Below are 20,710 nucleotides of genomic sequence, written 5' to 3' on the forward strand. Positions count from 1 at the left end.
TTGCACTTTCCTTTGCCAACTCATCGGCCTTTTCAATACCTTCTATCCCTCTATAACCGGGAACCCAGTATAGATGTATGGTCCGGCCTAAGCGAAGTTTTCTAATGCTTCTTTGCATTCCAGAACACTTCTTGATGAAGTACTGTGTTATGTTATTACCTTAATCACCGCCTGACTATCAATATATATATTGACGCGACTGCAGCTTAAGCAAGCTTCCTCCAGAATTTTTGCTGCTTGCTTCACGGCTATAATTTCTGCTTGAAAGATGCTGCAGTAATCTCGCAGCTTTTAGGATCTACTTACTTCTGGATCGACGCAGTAAGCAGCAGACCAGACCCCTTCCATTTCTGCACCCTGGCAATAACCGTCCGGCTCAATTGTGGCCCCAATATCTCTTTCGAAGATCAGACACGGGACCAAATATCCGTCAGCCCGTTATTAGATGGCGCTATACTGCTACGGCCATATGACCTGAGGCCTTAAGCCTTGTTGCAGTTGCTAACGCGATGTTTGTGGCCATTAGGTCTGCAGGCGGGATGTATTCTACAAATATATTCTACACATCCATGTGCCACAACCAATGGCCACAACCATGCTGCTGTCGGGGTAGGTTTTAGGGCTCCCGTTAAGGTAATCATTGATACTCTGCGTATGCCCTTTTTTTGGTATAAGCACTTTTTTGTGTGGCTGCCCACCAAAAAAGAACTCTATAGTAAAGTATTGGTTTCACAATTGCCGTAAATGTTCAATGAGAAAGTTTGGGTGATAGGCCCCACGTGCATCCAACCATCTGCTTGCATGCGTACAGTGCTGTGAAGGCTTTCTTCGCTCTCTCCACCACATGGAGTTTCCACGACAACTTAGTATCTGGTATTACTCCTAGATACTTTTTTCTTGGTTTTTCTTGAAGGGTTACCCCTCCGAGCTTGGGCTTAGTCCAATTAGGGACCCTATATTTCTTAGTAAATAATACAAGATCGGGTTTTTCCGCTTTGGTGGTTAACCCGACTCCAGATGCCCAGGCATGTACATCCTGTAGTGCCTGATCCATTAGAGAGCTGATTGTTATTAGGCATCTGCTGCTAATGATGACTGAAACGTCATCTGCATATTCCGTAAGCTTGACAGGTCCTCTGTCAAACCGCTTAAGCAATTGGTTTATAACCAGCGTCCACAGCATTGGTGATAGAACCCCACTCTGCCGCGTTTCTCTGTTTACAGATTTTTTTGCCCCGCATACACCCCATTGCGATGTGATCATTCTGTAGCTTAACAGTTTGTTAAAGCTGGATGAACTTCAATCGAGCTGAGACTGTTCATGATTGCTTTTTTCGAGACATTGTTGAAAGCTCCGGCTATGTCCAGTAAAACACCTAGGGCATATTCCTGGTGTTCCAGGACTTTCTCTATATTTATGATCACCCTATGCAATGCAGTATCTACTGACTTGCCTTTGGTGTAAGCATGTTGTGCTGAGGAGAATTCCCCGTTAATGTTTGATTTTGTATACAAATCTATTAATCTCTCTAGAGTTTTGAGCAGAAACGATGTGAAACTCATAGGCCTATAGTCTTTCGGGTGCAGAAGACTGGTTTTTCCCGCTTTCGGTATGAAGACTAGTCGAGCCGTTCTTCAAAATTGCGGGACATGTTTCAGTTTTATGCAACTCTCAAAGATTATTCTTAGTTATTCTATATTCGTTCCACCGGCCATCTGCAGCATAGCAGATGGACCCGGTGATTTGAACTTGGAAAAAGTTTTTATTGCCCATTCAGTTTTGGTTTTGGTCACCAATCTTGGTACCTCTCGCTCCGTATAAGAATTGTAGACGTGGTTACATAACTGTTTCGCATCATCTCCTTATGGGAAGTGTGTGTAAACTAGTGGCCCAAGGGACTCTCCACTACTGTGTGACCATTCCCAGTCGTATAATCTTCCATTTACTTAAATGGATTTCCTCCCACAATTTCTAGCTACATATGAACTGCACTTCGGCAGCAGATAATTTAGGCAAGGAAACACATAAAAGAGGAATGTCGGATTTTACAATAAAAAACCATTTTTCGTTAATAGTTGATGAAACAACGGACTTATCACAGTTAAAGGTCTTCTCCATATTTTTGCCACTAGTTGAGCTAAATAAAAGTGATACAACACTGAATTAAAATTAATTTCAAAAGCACGTATGCCTCTTGGTAATTTGTAAAGCTTGCTATTGATGAAGACAATATGATGGCCGGTGAAAAATTTCATTGAAAACAAAATTTTACTTATATTTAAGAATTCATGAGCTTAACACCGGCTTATAATAATTGTAGAAACTGAAAAGAATGAAACATTTACTGGCATATTCCTATGGAACCATTTCGTAATATTATCAAAGGTTTCACCGGGTTTCGAACCGTGAATCACATGGTGAAACTGCAGTAGCCTTTAACCACTAGGCCATCCTGCTGGTATTTGTTTTCATGCTTTATTCAGTTTTTCTCATTTCTACACTAACAACACAATTGAGACATTTTGTCTCTATATTAATTTGTGTGCCATTTAGAGCCTGAGTTTACAAGGCTTCTCATTCGCAACGAAGAAGTACTTTACAAAAACATGGCACACAAAATAATATAGCGACAAAATGTCTCAATTGTGTTTTTAGTGTAGAAATGAGAAAAACTGAATTAAGCATGAAAACAAATACCAGCAGGATGGCCTAGTGGTTAAAGGCTACTGCAGTTTCACCATGTGATTCACGGTTCGAAACCCGGTGAAACCTTTAATAACATTACAAAATTGCCTGATGATGATTACGTTGGTGGTTTTCGAAATGGTTCCATAGGAATATGCCAGTAAATGTTTCATTCTTTTCAGTTTCTCTTAGAAAAGATAATAATTGAAATTCAATTATTATAAGCCGGTGTTAAGCTCATGAATTCTTAAATATAAGTATAAACTGAACACACCATTAAACAAACATACAAAATTTTACATCAAGTGTAAGAAATTGGCGGTAGGTCCTATGTTTTATGCCGACTGCAAACGACGGCGGCAAGACAGATCAGTTTTCAATGAGAAGTTTTTCACAACATAAATACACTCATAGTGTAGCGCTTAGAAACAATTGGTTTTCAAATTAAAACAGCTGTTTCTAAATATTTGATGTTGTTTTTGCCCAGGACATAAACCCAGAACCTTCGATATAGTAGGCGGAGCACGCCACCACCACATCACGGCTGGGGGTAAACAAGTAGTAAATTTTGCATTATCGAATATTGGAGTTATTTTATTCAACAGTTTAGCAATACGAACGTTAGTAGAAGCTTGCAAATAAGGGGAGTTCCCTGAAATTCGTTACAGTATGTTGCCATCGTTTAACATTATGCAAATACACCAGTGATTCGTCTCTGAGGCAACACGACCGTTCGTTTCGTAATAGAGAATGAGACCCAAAATTATTTAGAACTTAATGATTTTTGTCAGACGATTTGCTGATTCTGGCGCTATACTTACAACAAAGCTTAATATGTACAAAATCTTCGTGTTGTTTTTTTTTTTCATCTTATTTTACTTTTTTTAATATTACATTATTTTATTTTATTTTACATTGTTTCATTTTATAATCATCTAAAAGCTCACCAAAAATATCCTTAACACCAATCTTGTTGGTTTTTGAAAACACTTTGAATAGGTAACAACAATGTAAATTACATCCTGCTCATACCCTGCAAAAATCGCATGCATGTATGGAGTACTCGCTATGGACCAAGCGAGTGCTCCAAAATTAACCACAATTCATACAAAAATTATGGTCCAATTAACATTGCGACCATATACTCCAGCTCCGATTACATCAGAGTAATCCATGGAGTACCCACAGTCCAATAAACATCGTGTAATGATTACAATCGTTAAAAACGAGCAATGATCGGCTTACAATATGTTTGTGTAGAAATATGAGTTGGTCCATTGCTGCATTACAGTGGAGTAGGTATAATGGTAAGTACTCCAGTGGACGACATGATCCAACAATTTTTGCAGGGTAGTTTCTTAGTTTAACTCGATTATGCCCAACCTTACCATATGGTCAAGGGTTAAAAAAGCGTTGCCTGATTGAAAAAAATTACAGCAAACTGACTCTTCACAGCGAAATTTCATATTTTCATCAAATAATCCTTTAACACCTCACACAAGAATTAGGAGAAAAATGAAGGTATTTTGTAGATTCTTTATAGCCTTGATTTTTTTCCGAAGCCAAAAGTTGCGGACATATTCGAGTTAGTGGTACTGCTCCTTAAGAAGACCTATCGATTTATATTGAATTGTTTATACCTTAGAAGTACTGGTTCACCGTAAAAGGGGTGCATAAGTTTTTAGCTTGCCACTTTGTATGTATGTAGACTATTAAGCAGATTTAAGCCAACCTTCTCGTCCAATTTGTGGCGTGCTACTTTTTCTGCAGTTTTTGCTGAGAAGTTTTTCATGGCGAAAATATACCCGGACTGTTTTCTAAACCACTGTCGTCGTCTAAAGTTTTTTGATGTTGTTTTTCTCGATACATTTTTATTTATTTGCTTATGCAGCCGCGTATTCTTATTTACTGTAACTTTTGTAATTGGGCAAATTTATCTAACGACAAGTTATCCATTTAACATGGAGTTAGTTTATATCGAGGTTAGGTTAGGTTAGGTTGGGTGGTAGCTTCCCTGATAGAGGAAGCTCACTTGGACAACATGACGGTCCGTTGTGATACCACATATAATAACCTAAACTAACGGTGACGTAGATATAACTACTTAGAGAATCGTTGGGTAGCAACGATAAAGTTCCGAATGATCCCGATCTCAACCTTGGATAGCTCCTCGGGAGATCCAAGTGAGTCACGACCGAAATACTTTCGCCTAGTTCTGGCAAAAGCTGGGCAGTCAAGCATAAAGTGATTTGGTGATTCCACCTCATCATCCTCCATACAGCTGTAGCAGGATGGAGTTTCCAATATATTGAGACGTACCGCATGGATACCCATGGGACAGTGCCCTGTCAAAACCCCAATGACCATTGATAGGTGAGCCTTAGTGAACCCAATTATTTCAGCAGACCTCCTGCCATCCACTTTCGGCCAGAAAGATCTTGATATCCTACAAGACGTAGTGTCCGCCCAACGTTTGCTGAGCTGACTCGAGACCCAGCTATGGAAGAGCAATCCACAGGTGGCTAGCGGAATCCCGAAATCCCTACAGCCATCTTCATCCGGTTCAGTTGTACCGATTCGGGCTAAGAGATCCGCTTGACAGTTACCCGGAATATCACTATGGCCCGGGACCCAGATAATCTTAATTGTAAAATAATTCGATGCAATCGCAAGTGTGGTCAGGCACTCCCAGACCACCCTCGATCGCACTGTAGTTGAGCTCAAGGCCTTTATAGCCGCTTGGCTATCAGAGTAGATGTTAAATTCCCTAACCGTAGTAGCGCTGGATAGCATTTCATCCACCGCATCCTTAATCGCAGCAACTTCCGCTTGGAATACACTGCAGTGATCAGCCAACTATCGAGGTTACACAGCATTATTATCAGAATATTTTCTCCAAATATAGCCAGTTGTGTAGAGAACCTCTGACAATGGGGAGAACGCACCTAAAGAGGCTAGAATTTTACACCGGTGCGCATACCTGCCGGCAAAAGTGATTATAATTCACAGACTCGAAGGTTCACAGGGCCAGGGAAAAGAAATGGAAAAATAAAATGAAAGTAAAGGGAAAAACTTAGATTTATAGAAAAAAAGCAGGAGTTATAACCCCGCGAAAATCGTCGGATCATGTGGTCCACTGGAGTACTTACCATTATACTCCACTGTAATGCAGCAATGGACCAACTCATGTTTCTACACGAACATATTCCCTGCAAAAATCGTTGGATCATGTGCTCCACTGGAGTACTTACCATTGTACTCCACTGTAATGCAGCAATGGACCAACTCATGTTTCTACACGAACATATTCCCTGCAAAAATCGTTGGATCATGTGGTCCACTGGCGTACTTACCATTGTACTCCACTGTAATGCAGCAATGGACCAACTCATATTTCTACACGAACATATTGTAAGCCGACCATTGCTCGTTTTTATAAGCTTTTATTTACTTTCACTTTTGCTGTCTGTAATGGAATCTTGCAAGTTAAATTTGATACACTTCCCGGTGTCCGATTGAGCTGAAATTTTGCACACATGTATAACTCCGATGACAATGCAATATTACTTTGTTAGAATTCGATAAATTAATCGATAACACAGTTATCGGTAAAGATTTGTATTTACTTTGGCATAACAGCCTAAGTCCCATACAAACACGCCGGTACCTATCCGTGGATTGTGATATTTGGACGTGGTGAATCACGTGTCACGGTGGTGAATCTCATCGCTTGCGAAAAGCGGAGACACAACCCTCTGTTGTATTTCTGTGTATAACCAACATAGTGAATTTTTAAGGCTGTTTAACCCTGTAATCTTTTCTGTAATTTATTTTGCTTTTGGAAAAATTACCTATTTGAAAAAAGCTGGCTGAAAAATATTGGCATAACAGCTTAAGTTAAATCAAGAATGGAAAATCTTTGGAAAATTTGAGCAGATGTGGCAATTTCGCGCGTTACTTGTTAATAAAACGGACTAAAAAGTAAAAAATAAAATTAAAGAAAAAAACACTTTTTTAAAAATAAGCTTTTATTATTTTGGTTAATAAAATTAACTAAAAAGTAAACAATAAATTGACTCTAAAGAAATATAACACTTTATAAGTTCATTGTAAGCTTAAACGATAATTAGGCTTTTTCGTCTGCGACAAAAAAATTCTATATTGTACATAATTATATATTTTTAACATTAAAACTTTACACCTGAATTATTAAATCTTACAGTTTATATCACAGTCCTAATTGTTCTAATAAAAGCGTGTTACATTGCGATAGCAAGAAAAGGAGATCCTAAATGTTCTTAATTATACCATCAAAATTTAACACGTTTTTTATTAGAACAATTAGGACTGTGATATAAACTGTAAGATTTAATAATTTAGGTGTAAAGTTTTAATGTTAAAAATATATAATTATGTACAATATAGAATTTTTTTGTCGCAGACGAAAAAGCCTAATTATCGTTTGAGCTTACAATGAACTTATAAAGTGTTATATTTCTTTAGAGTCAATTTATTGTTTACTTTTTAGTTAATTTTATTAACCAAAATAATAAAAGCTTATTTTTAAAAAAGTTTTTTTTTCTTTAATTTTTTAACGATTGTAATCATTACACGATGTTTATTGGACTGTGGGTACTCCATGGATTACTCTGATGTAATGCGGAGCTGGAGTATATGGTCCCGTCCTAGGACATCGCAATGTTAATTGGACCATATTTTTTGTATGAATTGTGGTTAATTTTGGAGCACTCGGTTGGTCCATAGCGAGTACTCCATACATGCATGAATGGAGTACTCGCGATTTTCGCAGGGAAGACTAAGAGGGAGATGGTAAGGTTATAGGAGTATGAAGTGGGATAAAAAATACAATAGACTTGATTACTTTGCTACTATTTTTTTGAGACATTTTTTTAAGAAACTGATTTAATAAATTAAGTGTTATACTTATAAATTTAAAATGTTTTTCATTTTAAAAATATTGAATCCAAGTATATACGAATGTACGTATTTACAGGTATCTACATATTTCTCAATACAATGTTATCTATGTATGTTGTTATATGTAACTATTTAAGAGCCAACGCCTGCAAAATGGGTCACAGAAAATATCAACCCCTGGCAGGAAAGTAAAAATTAGCACAATGAACGCTGCTGACATCACCTTGATTATCTCTATGTTCATACACATGTAACTATATATGTATGTATGTATGCATACAGAGTGGCGGCCGCTGTGGTGTGGCAGCATCGTGCTCGCAAAGCAATATCACAATCTTTAGAAAAAATGTTTGCAATTAGAAAAAAGTTTCGAAGCGGGGTTGCCACTCGGCAGTGGTTTAGCAAGCACTCCGAGTGTATTTCTGTAACGGAAAGCTTCTGAGCGAAAATTTATCTACTGGCACATAGTGTTCGGAGTCGCCATAAAACAAATTTGATGGAAAAATTAAAAAGTAGCAATTGAAAAGAAGCTCGGCCTAAATCTCATCGGAGATATATCGCGTTTGGTATTTATTTACGCATAGGTACATAAATATATGTTATGTAGTTCAGAACTAATATAGGGAATTGGCAAAATGTAAAAATTCGATAAAAAAATATATACAATTTGTCAACGTATATCTTTTTTTGCGAAAAAGTATTATTAGTTTTAAGTAAACAATTGGGATCATATGGAAAACCTAATATTTGATTTGATTATAAACCAAATTCATTAGATCGCTCTATTTAATTTTACTCATTTCTTTTACGTTGTCTCACATATTCAGATGTGGCAAGCATTATAAAACCGTACACCGGAATGTACATTAATGCACGGACCTTTAAAAAGACAATGTTGGTAGACGATAAATTAAAATAGTGGTAGAAGTTGGTAGATTTTTTTCCAAGAAAACAATAGCTACAGTTTATATTTGTACAAAACAATTCATAACTTATTGTAAAACAAATAAAGCACATTTCACAGAAATAGATAACTCTTTTAAAAAACATGTAAACAAAACAAAAAATTACATGTAAATTTGTGTATACATAGCTTATGCCTATATGATACTTGTTTTTTCCAGTATTTTGAGCTTGAGATACTGACGAAAATTTACCGAAACGTCTACTTACAACAACAATTTTCCAGTGTACCAAAAACACTGTCACAAAATAACCGACTTCGGCATGTTATCGTTTACTTAAAACTTTTTTTATTTTCGTTCAAAATTATTCCCAAAAAAATGATGTGAATAACGCAGGAAAATATTTGCGTGCTCATTTACTACATTTATTTTATAAAAAAATTTATTTATTATTTTTCAAAATTGGTTAGTTTGGTTAGCGTCACCTCTTAATGTTATTTGGGTGTGCTCGGCAATTAAATACGTTTACCTAATGATCGCAGTTGTTGTTGTTGTTGTTGTGTTAGCGATACGATTGCTCCCCGAAGGCTTTGGGGAGTGTTATCGATGTGATGGTCCTTTGCCGGATACAGATCCGGTACGCTCCGGTACCACAGCGCCATTAAGGTGCTAGACCGACCATCTCGGGAACGATTTATGTGGTCACATTAAACCTTCAGGCCATCCCCTCCCTCCACATTCACCGCGGATGGGTGAGGTTGACAATTGGGTTTGGAGAAGCTATATATTGCGCTGGCAACCTGAAATGTTGCACTACACAGCCCCTTGAATCTGGTATTTTAGTCGCCTCTTACGACAGGCAGTATTTGGTTTCAGTGCGAATATATTGAAATGTTGGCAGATTTTTGGGCTTTGGTGGTCGAAGTGGTAGAAAATGAAAATGGCCTAAAAAGTTGGTAGATCTACCAATAAAGTAGTAAAATCCGTGCACTGATGTATATTTGCGTGTATAAATACATATGTAAGTATGTACATAGGTATGATTTATTTTGAGAGCCTCTCCCGCTCTATATGGAGCTGCAAATGGAACAGTGGTATTTGCATGTTATCTTTATTAACGGGGTCGAAATGGAACTATGTCCATCGCCGAGGTAAACGAACTTTGTTTACAAACTTAACTACAGAGGTATGAATTTGCATGGAGGACAATTTAATGTTTTGTTTTTATTTCCATATTATACACAGCAAAAAATCGCATAAGGGATTGTACGTTGTGAGGAATAATAAAGCGGCATGACATATGTAAATTTATTATTAAGGTAGTTATAATCCCAACTCTTAAAATCTTTATATTCAGCTCTATATTCACTTTCCTTTTATAAGGTTGTCTCTCGACGAGAGATAGATGATCTCAATAAGCAGCAATAAATCCTGAGTCTTGATAACTGAAAAATTTATATACATACATTTACTAACTTATTTTACTGGTGACGAAATATTTATATGTTTGTACATACTTGTACCATTTTTAAAGTTATAAGGTGCAGATCATATGTAATACTGCTACTACGGGCTGGGTACACTACCAAATATCAGAGTGTCGACATTTTGCTTTTTTATAGTTTTTATTTTTGTATTCAATAATCGAATGTAACTAAACTTTAATTTTTCCTTGTCGCATTTATGTTGCTACAATCACAAAAATTTTGTAGCCTGTATTCTTTTCATTTCGAGTTCAAAACTCATTGCGAGCATATTGCACTACATACTAGGAGTATTACATATATGGTGCAGATATATATTAGCTGTTTGTCTTACATGTATATACATATGCATTTAAACTTGCCAGGTGCATAACTTATGTAATTGTTGCGCAGCAAATTAGTACTACTATAAATTTCAGTCTGCATTATACTCAGTTTCAACTGAAAAGTGTCTCTCCATTTTATCTCTACACTATTCTTCACTTCTATGACCAAAAAGTGTGTGTGTCTACGATTCATCGCAACCGATTCAGCTATAGATTATACACTATGATCAACAGAGGTTCATGTCTCCGCTATTAAGCACAACCGGTTTTGTAGCGAGCTATTTAACCACTGCCACAAGTCTTCAGATGGGTCTCCTAAACATTATCTAAGTGATCATACGTGTTTTTTTACCCGCAAATGTAGATGTATATTTATTTATGTAAAAAAACCACGGTTTTTTAACACTAACAATTTTTTTGTAAGCCGTGAGTTTAACAAATCTGTGCTCACTATGTCGCTTAAATTCACTATTTCTAATTTGGTTTGTTGCTCAGTTTTAGTACTACTTGGTAAGACATGCATACATTACAATGTTAAATCTGCCTGTTGAAAGCGCTGCGTAGGGTCTAGTTGAGAACTAGCTCAATTTTCTGCAGGGGACAAATAAGGTATCATGTAATGAATGTTGCACAAATCTTAATACCTTACAAATTGTAAGACCAAACTTCTCTGCCATCTTATATGCGAATTTTTTGGCGGGTACACATGTAAGCCTAACTATAGTCATGGAATTACGATAAATGACGTCAATACTAAATCCATATGAAGTTTGTGCATGGAAAGAAAATGCACAACAAAATATCAGCAGTGTAGTAATCGAAAAACACTCCTTTATAACAATACACGAAAGAAATATTATTTAACCAATTTAAGAAAAATATATGAACGTCCATATACTTATCACCTTTTTGGAATTTTGATGCTAACGGAGGCAAACATCTAGTCGGTGTTTTGAATTCTATTGTCAATGTAACATATGACAATCAAAAAAATAATTATTTTGAAAAAATTACGAAAAATAGAAAAACCCGAAAAATTCAAAATTTTACTTTTTACCAAAAGGTAATATAGATTTTTAAGATATTAACTCATATTTGGCAGTATCCAAGTATGAATAGCAGGGTTATTAAAAATATTGGAATAGTTCGATTAATCGAGTATTAGATTTTAAATTTTTGTACGTTTATTAATCAAATTTCAAATAGTATATTTATTTAGCTTGTTCGATAATCGCAACTCAACGATTATTCGATTTTCATAATCGAACTTTGATTTTGTACGACGTGCTTATTAGGGTTGCCAGATTTTGATTTCGGGTTCCCGGGACAAACCTCAAATTTGAGCCAAATTCCCGGGATTTTTAAAAATCCCCCGTTTACTGTGTTTAATGCGAATTCAATATTCTATGGATTCATTTTCTAACGTTATCTTAAAACACAACACTTGCCTTGCAAAATGAATATTTTTTAGGTGTGCGAAATTTCAAACATTGACAATATTCAGAACCACAGTAGGGATGAATTTTTCTTCTTTACAGAGATGCATGCAATATGCTAATGAGCTGAATACAATCAAAGCCACAAATATGGCCATGTTTCGTAGCATATTATAATTTATTAATTTTGATATTGTGAAAAGGCCGGGACATAGCATTTCCCGGCGGGACACTTTAAAATTTGTGAAAAATACGGGATGTCCCGGCCAATACGGGACATTTGGCAACGCTAGTGCTTATACAAAAAAATTACGTATACGCCATGTATGTACCACACGTTTCTTCCACGTTGAGTCTTTAAATTTAGTATAAATTAATTTAGTAGAAATTACAATCTTAGGATGGTACGTCCAAAAATTTGTGTCCTTAAATAAAATTATCTGAACTTTGCGATTTCGGTGAAGAAAACATAAGTAAGCTTACAAAACTTTCGGGACAAATCAATATTTTCGTAAGAATGTCAAAAAATGGTAAGGATCAGCATTTTTTATCATTTTTAGAACCCAGTTGTGGTGATTGCAAAAATCTTTAGCTTTTAAAATAAAGGAGACGTCCGTACTTTCCCAACGTGCCATACATTATCTTTTAACGATGAGAAGTACGCTCGAGATGTGATGGGTTACAATCGGCTAGAATGAGAGCTTTGAAAACCGATATCTCGAAAAAGTATCTCATTTTTTTGTAAGTCTAGGCTCCAGGAATACGTGAGCAAAGTATTTAAACGATATTTTGTATCACTCTGTGTATAGCACATTGTATTTAATTAAAAAAAATTCCGAAATTACGCCGAAGTGATCCCTAAATGACCTCGGGGGAATTCTGAAATAGTCCCTAAGACCATGAGGAAATGACCACAAATCGATGAGCTTGCTAAAAGTCAGTTCTGAAAAATCAAAGAAAAGCATATAATTTCGATTTCCGACATTTCTGACTGGATACACAAGTCTCAACTGTTATTCCTTTATATTTTCTGTGTACGAGTACATATAGGCAAAACCGAAGTAATGAGAATCTTATTTATAACAACTATTCAAAATGTCAGTACCACAATATGTCCTTTTCAACTTTTTGAGATAATGGAATTAGTTATAAATATCCCATTCCAGAGTTATTTTTTTGTTCACGTAGTGTAGAAGTGTGGTCACCGTGGTGTGATGGTAGCGTGCTCCGCCTACCACACCGTATGCCCTGGGTTCGCACCTCGGGCAAAGCAACATCAAAATTTTAGAAATAAGGTTTTTCAATTAGAAGAAAATTTTTCTAAGCGGGGTCGCCCCTCGGCGGTGTTTGGCAAGCGCTCCGAGTGTATTTCTGCCATGAAAAGCTCTCAGTGAAAACTCATCTGCCTTGCGGATGCCGTTCGGAGTCAGCATAAAACATGTAGGTCCCGTCCGGCCAATTTGTAGGGAAAATCAGGAGGAGCACGACGCAAATTGGAGATTGGCCTTAGATCTCTTCGGATGTTATCGCGCCTTACATTTAGTACTCGATACTTACTCGTATCGACCTCAGTATAACTTATGGAAATTAATCCGTTGTTTATTAAAGCAACTCACTCAAACTCGCAATTGCCTCATAATCATGGAAACCTCGCGAATGAATTTATTTCTCATTTAAGTTTGCGATATTTATACAGCTTACGAGCTTTGCGAATGAAACTATTTCTCATATAAGTAAACTTTTGAACGGTCAAAATATGTTAGGTTACGAATTATTTATCCGGAATACGCGTCTTTGAATATCCTATGAAAAAAGTATGCCCAGTTTTAAGAGCGCGCCATGAACTGCACTATTACTTTAAATTTCCTAATTTTGGAAACTTTTGGATTGACTTTTCAAGCAACGACAAAAAGCGCCTAGGCGAATAAGCCTATTTATTTATTTTAAAAATTTGCAAATGCTGGCTTTCTTATCGAAACCAATTCATGAGCGGAATGCAATATTATTTTTGAAAAATTTTAAAAACTAAATGTAGAAAATCTTAAAATTCGATTTGGCGGGGATTATCAGAGCAAAATTCACGGCATTATTTGACTTTAGAGATCGACACCTCGATACCTTGTCCACATACTCGATACATAAGAAGACATACCCTGGTATGTACCCGTTGTTACTCGTATCGTAACACCGTCTCCAATCGGGACCAAAATGTATATACGATAATGTTTACTTAGGTACTGCCGTCTGAAGGGGTGAAACGGGTAAAAGTAATTTATTTGATTTATAAGGAGCATTCTAATGTTCATACTTTTAATTGGAATTCACTGTCTAAAAATATAACTATGGCATGATATACATATCAATCTCAGGTACAACTTTATACGGAGTTCAAATATTTATTGGAATACAGAAAATTGTAGTTCTGACTTTTTGGAATCTCAATAGAATCTGCAAAAGGTATCTTCATTGAAATGGAGTCTATTGGAATTTTCTTAAAAGGTTTGAGTTCGAAAAATATTGGTATTTGTTTACATTTTTAGTTTTCTTTAATTTAATATACTCCTTTTGTAATGCCTGTATTAAGTTTGTTTAAGACTAATACTTCTGTGAAGTTTGATTTAAACAAATTTAAAAATGGATTTATTTTAAATACCTCATTAGGGATAGATTAATATATTTAAGTTCGAAAGGATGCGCAGAGTTGTTGTGGATCGCGTAGCCGGTGTGGGATCGGTTGACGGTTATCTTTTTTGGCGTTGCCGGAAGCCAATCAAGCGAAAAGGTGCACCATGCGCAAAAACATAGTAGACCGCGTAGTAACTGTTGGATCGGCTTAGGGTAATTCTTTTGAAGAACGCTGAAGAAAAGTGCGCTCTAGAAAGGTTGTTTTAGCAGAAATACTCGGTTGGATGGTAAAGGTAATTTTTAGAAGCGCGGCCTACGCAGAAATGTGTTTTACATAAAAATTTTGGAGATGGCTTAGCTAATGTTTGATTGATTAGAAACAATTGTGTTTATTCCAAAATGGGGAACCATAATTTCTACGACGAGGTATAGAGTTGTCGTATTTATAAAAATAGCCCCGTTCTAATGTGCATATATTTATACACAGTTACTAAAAGAATATTTTCTAGTTCTTTCTATAGTCTGCATAAATATTTATGCCTTAAGTCTATACAGTGTGCATTTTGTGTGCGTTTCTATGTCATTGACCGTTTGGTAGCTACGGTGAACCCTGATTGCATATTTGCTCTCTATATAATATTTAGACCTTTTATCCCGCAGTCCCCTGTGCTAACACAGAGCTTCTCACTCCTTTACTGTGCATCCAGGCTTGAAACTAATGCTCTTCTCTATACATATATGCATATAGAATATTTAGAAATTTTAAGGTGTGTGGGTTTGATTGCATTCTTCTATAAGGCTATGAATGCATACATTCCTAGTATATGTATTGTTAAGAGAGCTGAGTGTAGTCAACAAAGCAAGGCAGCTCTATTTTGCAGGCTAAAATGTTAGCAAAGATTTCGTAGGTGCGAGCATTTATACTCGTACTCTTGAGTAGAAAAATCATGTTCATTTAATGACTTGGAGCCATTGTATTTGTAGTTGTTTGTGAATAAAAGGAAAGAGGGCGGATATGCAAAGGCAGCTAGGTTGGTAAAATATACACAGATATATGTAAGTATACACATGTATGGATGTAAAGTATGTATATTCGAATGCATATTCATATATATATATATATATATATATATATATATATGTATATGTATGTGCACATATATATGAATATGTGTTTGCACATTTATGTGTATACGTATATAAATATCGCTACGTACCATGGGTAAACGAATTAAATATGTAGAATCGGCATACGCAGTGAACGAGCTCCACATTTCGAGGTTGCTGACCGAGAATTGGGTCACGACAATGATGGAGTTCGTTGAACCAATAAAAGCAACAATGACAACGCTGTCATCGCACTGCTTCTTCGTTCGTATCATTGCACCCCTTCAAGCTTCGTACCAGACCACTATTTTGTAGTCAATTCTATTTTCCAATTTTTGTTTTTATTTAAATGTTTGTGAGCAAGATAACGAATGGTTAAGGTGGTCAAAAGAAGCCATAATTATTATTCAGTTTTATTTTTTCGTTATTATAATTTTTTGAACTAACAAAAACTATTTTTTCGGGTCTTTTCATTCCATCACAATGGAGGCTTTTTGTTCATTCGACTTTTCTATTGATTTATGCAATAGAAGGATTCGGAAAATGTGCCTGCAGATATTGTACAAATCTACAAGTAAGATATGTTTGCATCTCTTTCTAACTAATGGGCGCCTGACTCTCACTCAAGTGGCTAACATGCTTTTGACAGTCACTCTTCCAGGTATGCTGTACTGCTAACAGCACAGGGAGGCGGTATATGCATCCGAGAGTGTCTATAAACTATCTTTTAGACAGAACGTTGTTTCTGTTGTTTCTCATCTTATATTTTTGCAAATAACAGGAAATAGAAGAGCGCGAAAACAATGTGTTAAATATTTTTCCGAAATGGGGGAGTCTACCAATTTACTCTACTTCTCTTACGTCCAATTTTTACACTTACGGAAAATGTGAAGTACTTAGCGAAATCACGCGCGATTCTTTTGAGAAATTATCAGAATGATAATTTCATGTCCATTACATTTTATATTTCTTAAATATACTGACTCATAGTCGAACTAAAACAGAGTCTAAAATAAGTTGCAGTTTTTTGACAAATAGGTCGCAAACATTATGTCAAAAAGCTGTAACCAACTTAACCCCTGCTTTAATTTGACTATGACTTTGTGCCACTAAGAGCCATTTATTCAAGTGAATTTGACAAGGGATGACGGAAAATCGTTGCAATATACATTCTGAATTTCAAAGCTTATGGGCCGATAAACCTTAAAGTTTAGTTGAGAATACGGCTCTAGTCTTTTAGTTCGGACGGAAAAGTGAAACTTTTTTGGGGCACCCTAATGTTTATATGTACATGTATGTATATACGCGCAGATGTAGATATTTCTATCAAATTTTTAATGCCTCAGATTGCTGCTCAATTGTGAAAAAAGTGTGTCAGATATTTGAGTGTAAGTGATAATTTTATGAGAAATACACGTTTAACGAATTTTACTCAATTTCAAGTTCCACTCAGCTAGCTTAGCTGTTGTGAGCTGATTTGGGGGTCATTGCTCGCAGCTAACTAGATAGTTCGGTTTGTTTAAACACCGAAGGCAGCCACGAATCGCCGATAACTACAGCAACAGTGGAAGCAGCAAGAGTAAATGCAATAATGACTCGAGTTGCTACGATAACAACAACGAATAATCAATTCGAGGTTGTTTTGAGGTAATCATTCGCAATTTACTTGTCAAACGAAACGGTTCATTGTATGTGCTAACGCTTTGAAAGCTTCTAAAAAAAACTGTAGTGAAGAATAATTAAAAAGAAAATATTGATCAAACGAAATTATTAAAAATTTGATTGATAATCATTTGGTCACAAATCGTTTTAAATAATGCCAGTGGTTTTTATATAATCGTAGCTATTTAAAAGCTGAAATTTGCAACCCAACGTGCAACACCCATCGTACAAAGCTATAATAATTTAAAAGACAGAATATAAAACAGAAATTTTAAATATAATTTTAAAATAAAGCTAAAGTAATATAAAAGAAAACAAATAGCAGAGTTTTAGTGAAGCGTGCCATACAAACTAGTGCAAAACTCAAAACTTACCTCCAATCGGGAATTGGCGGGAAATATCCTCTCTAAATTCAAAATAGTTACACCTTAAAACGTAATCAATAATTTATAATATATATATTGAAGTTAAACTATGTTCCTGATAGTGAAAAGATAAATCATACATACATAAATTATATGGAATTTATGCCAGAAAATTTGTGAAGATGGTTTGCGCTACACAAGAGCTCACTGCTAATGATCGCCAAGATGATCAACACTCCCAACTACAATGCCATGCTTACCAGCTGCAAATGCAAGCAACGTCACCGTCTCCGCAGTTGAAACCATATTCCATGCGACCAGCAGAGTCGGAATTAACAAAAATGCTTTTGCGGGCGACACCAAGTGGCAATATACAACAAATTTCCACACATCTAGCTGAAACTCCCCAACGTCTTCCGACTACAAAAAGTCAACTGTTGAAGCAGAAACACTCGGCTTTGGTCAAACTATTAGAATCTGAGCCTGTTACAAAAAAACAAGTTTCCAAAACCGAAGGAACGGGAGTGAGTGCTTCAAATATTTTAACAGAAAATCAAATTGAACACCAAAACTCTGTAAGGTCGGATGATCCGAAACAATACCAGTTGAAGCACGACTTCTGTTCCACTGAATGTGAAAGACTGACGTCAACTGGGATAAGTCCATCTCTGCTAATCGAACCCCGTACATCCGAAAAAAACAGGGTTGAAACTGACATTGTAAATATAGCGGAAAAGTCTTTAACCGATAGCTCTAATATAGGAAAAGACGCAATTATTGAAAACAAGGACATTGACGATGTTAGTAAAAAGAAAAGCAAAGAAATAATTGTGGATATCTCAAACAAAAAACCTCAGGAAACTATAGCAAAGGCAGCTTCTCATAACATGATGTCAGTTCCTCCAGTCAACGCTTCAAATTTTACCACAAATAGCGATTGCAACGAACAATATCAGTGTCCGTGGAAAAAAATTCGTTTTGCCCGTGAATGGAAACAACGCGAGCAACTACAAAAAGAGAAACAATCATTAATAAAAACTGAAAATCATTATAAAAGAAATGAAAGCATTGATGAGAATATAGCGAAAATGATTTTTAATGAAGTGGTGGCAACAGCCGATTTAAATTTGTCTGAGGAAACCCAAAAAGAAATCACTGTTCTCCTTCAGCAACATCGTCGGGACAGTTCAGACAGCAATTCATCCCTCTTGAGCTCTTCTAGCAATCAATCAAGTACCAGTCTTAATACAAGTTTTTGTAAATGTGTGCAGCAGTCTCACGATAATGCAATTGAGACTGATACAAGAACTTCATTTTGCCAATGCAGTGATTGCCACCCAAAAGACATCGATTCAAGTTGCGGGGACGAATTGTGTGATATTCATGGAAAGCCACAACAGCTGTCATTTGTAGAGCAATCTGCAATGAATGATCTGTGTCAGAAATTTGATGAAAACTTAGAAACTTACAATAAATTTCCGGCTGACTGTAGAAATGAGAGTATCACAAATAACGAGTCTGTGCAATTACCCAACAAATACATTTCACATATTTCCTCTAAGTCTGGAAAAACTAACTGTGAAACAGCCATAACTGATGTACGCAATGTAACTTTCAAATAAATTCTAGCTTTATGTTTAATATCGAGTACTTATACTGTCGTCCATAGCAAATGGCAATAAAGCGTAAAAAGTGAAATGAGAGAAATGTGAAGTGCAATTTTTACGTTTGTTTTAGCTAAATAAATAGTTTCATTTGGTACACAACAAAAATTAATGAATGTGACCTATTAAATGGCTTTATCGAGAGCCATTATCATGTATTTTTGGTACATAGTTATTTTCGAAGGTCGAAATAAGACGCCATCGGCCTTCATGTCTTGTAAATCTTAAAGCAGTAAAGTGAATTATTCTTTTTTCATAGAATAATTTTTTTTTCAGAGAATAAAAGCAGTAATATTTGTTTTATATTGGTTTTTTGCCTTGGAAAATGTATATACGGTTGTTTTCGTTGGGACGTTTATGTTATTCAAAATATAAAATAAATTTTAAGTCTTGTAAATTTGAATTTTTAGTGATGAATTTTTAAGTTAATGAGTAAATTAGTGTAGCAGAAATATGTATATTGGCATCAAAATTCCTAAAAGGCAGTTACTGAACTTTACTGCCTTTTTGCTATGGGTGACAGTAAATTTATATATATTTAGGTAAATCTTATACATATATATTTAAGTAAATATTAATGTTTTTAATGTTGTTTTTTTTTGCATGTTCTCATTCACATAAACTGTATTGACATACATTTCTTTTTTATATCTTCAGGGATTTTTTCGGCGGTCTATTCAGCAAAAAATTCAATATCGTCCATGTACAAAGAATCAACAATGCAGTATTTTACGAATCAATCGTAATCGCTGTCAGTATTGTCGACTGAAAAAATGTATTGCTGTAGGAATGAGTCGTGATGGTAAGCTTTACTTTTATATTACTATTATGTTATATTTAGTTCATTTCTAATCCAAAGTTACTCACAAATATATGTGTGTAAGTATTTATATGACCTTGTTTTGAGTAACATGAACATGTGCACAATTTCTATAAATATATGTTATATGGAGGGCCTAATCTAAAAATATTAAAACTACTGAATTAAACTTTAATTGTTAGTTATTTATTAAAAAAAAAATTATTTCTGAGCAAGATAAAAAAACTATTAAATTGTGAATATGACGATAAATCATATGGTAGCTGAGCCCGTCGGCACGAAGCTAAAATCATACAATTTAAATACTTGAAAAAACTATATTACTGACTTTTTGTAGTTAAAAAAGTCAAATATTTACCTCAATCTTGTAGAATTGTCAACCAAAAGTTAGCTTATTTTTGGAAAATGGTAGTTTAGTGGGGAATATTGTGCAGAGAGTGTATTCCTCCATAGATTCCAAAAATAATAAAGTTGACGCGGTAAACGCTGCTAACTCCATGCAACAAAAATGCAAAAAACCAGTCAATATTCTAAATTTCATAATGTATTAAAAGTGCATAGATGGAGTTATGACCTTTTGATAATTTTGTTGGTGTTGAACACACACTTCCTTATACATACCAATATTCAGAAATCGTTAACAAATCCGTCGGTATCAAAAAGCCGTGTTGAGTAGAGAGTAGAGTTAGCAG

The 20,710-nt window shown here is 35.5% G+C and overlaps 1 protein-coding gene across 10 annotated transcripts in view; it reads left to right on the forward strand.

Moving 5' to 3' along the window:
- Eip75B (Ecdysone-induced protein 75B) overlaps nucleotides 1–20,710 on the forward strand; it is a 228,651-nt gene that overhangs the window by 167,430 nt on the left and 40,511 nt on the right. For 9 of the 10 annotated variants that reach the window (XM_067786864.1, XM_067786863.1, XM_067786859.1 and 6 more), the window contains one exon: nucleotides 19,856–20,000. In XM_067786864.1, the coding sequence (XP_067642965.1) occupies nucleotides 19,856–20,000 (145 nt within the window). Of the gene's footprint in view, nucleotides 1–17,189; nucleotides 19,133–19,855; nucleotides 20,001–20,710 lie in introns of those variants that run through there. The other variant, XM_067786866.1, reaches the window with a different exon arrangement.

This window comes from Eurosta solidaginis, chromosome 5 (assembly GCF_040869045.1).
Source record: "Eurosta solidaginis isolate ZX-2024a chromosome 5, ASM4086904v1, whole genome shotgun sequence".
NCBI classification, from domain to species: domain Eukaryota; kingdom Metazoa; phylum Arthropoda; class Insecta; order Diptera; family Tephritidae; genus Eurosta; species Eurosta solidaginis.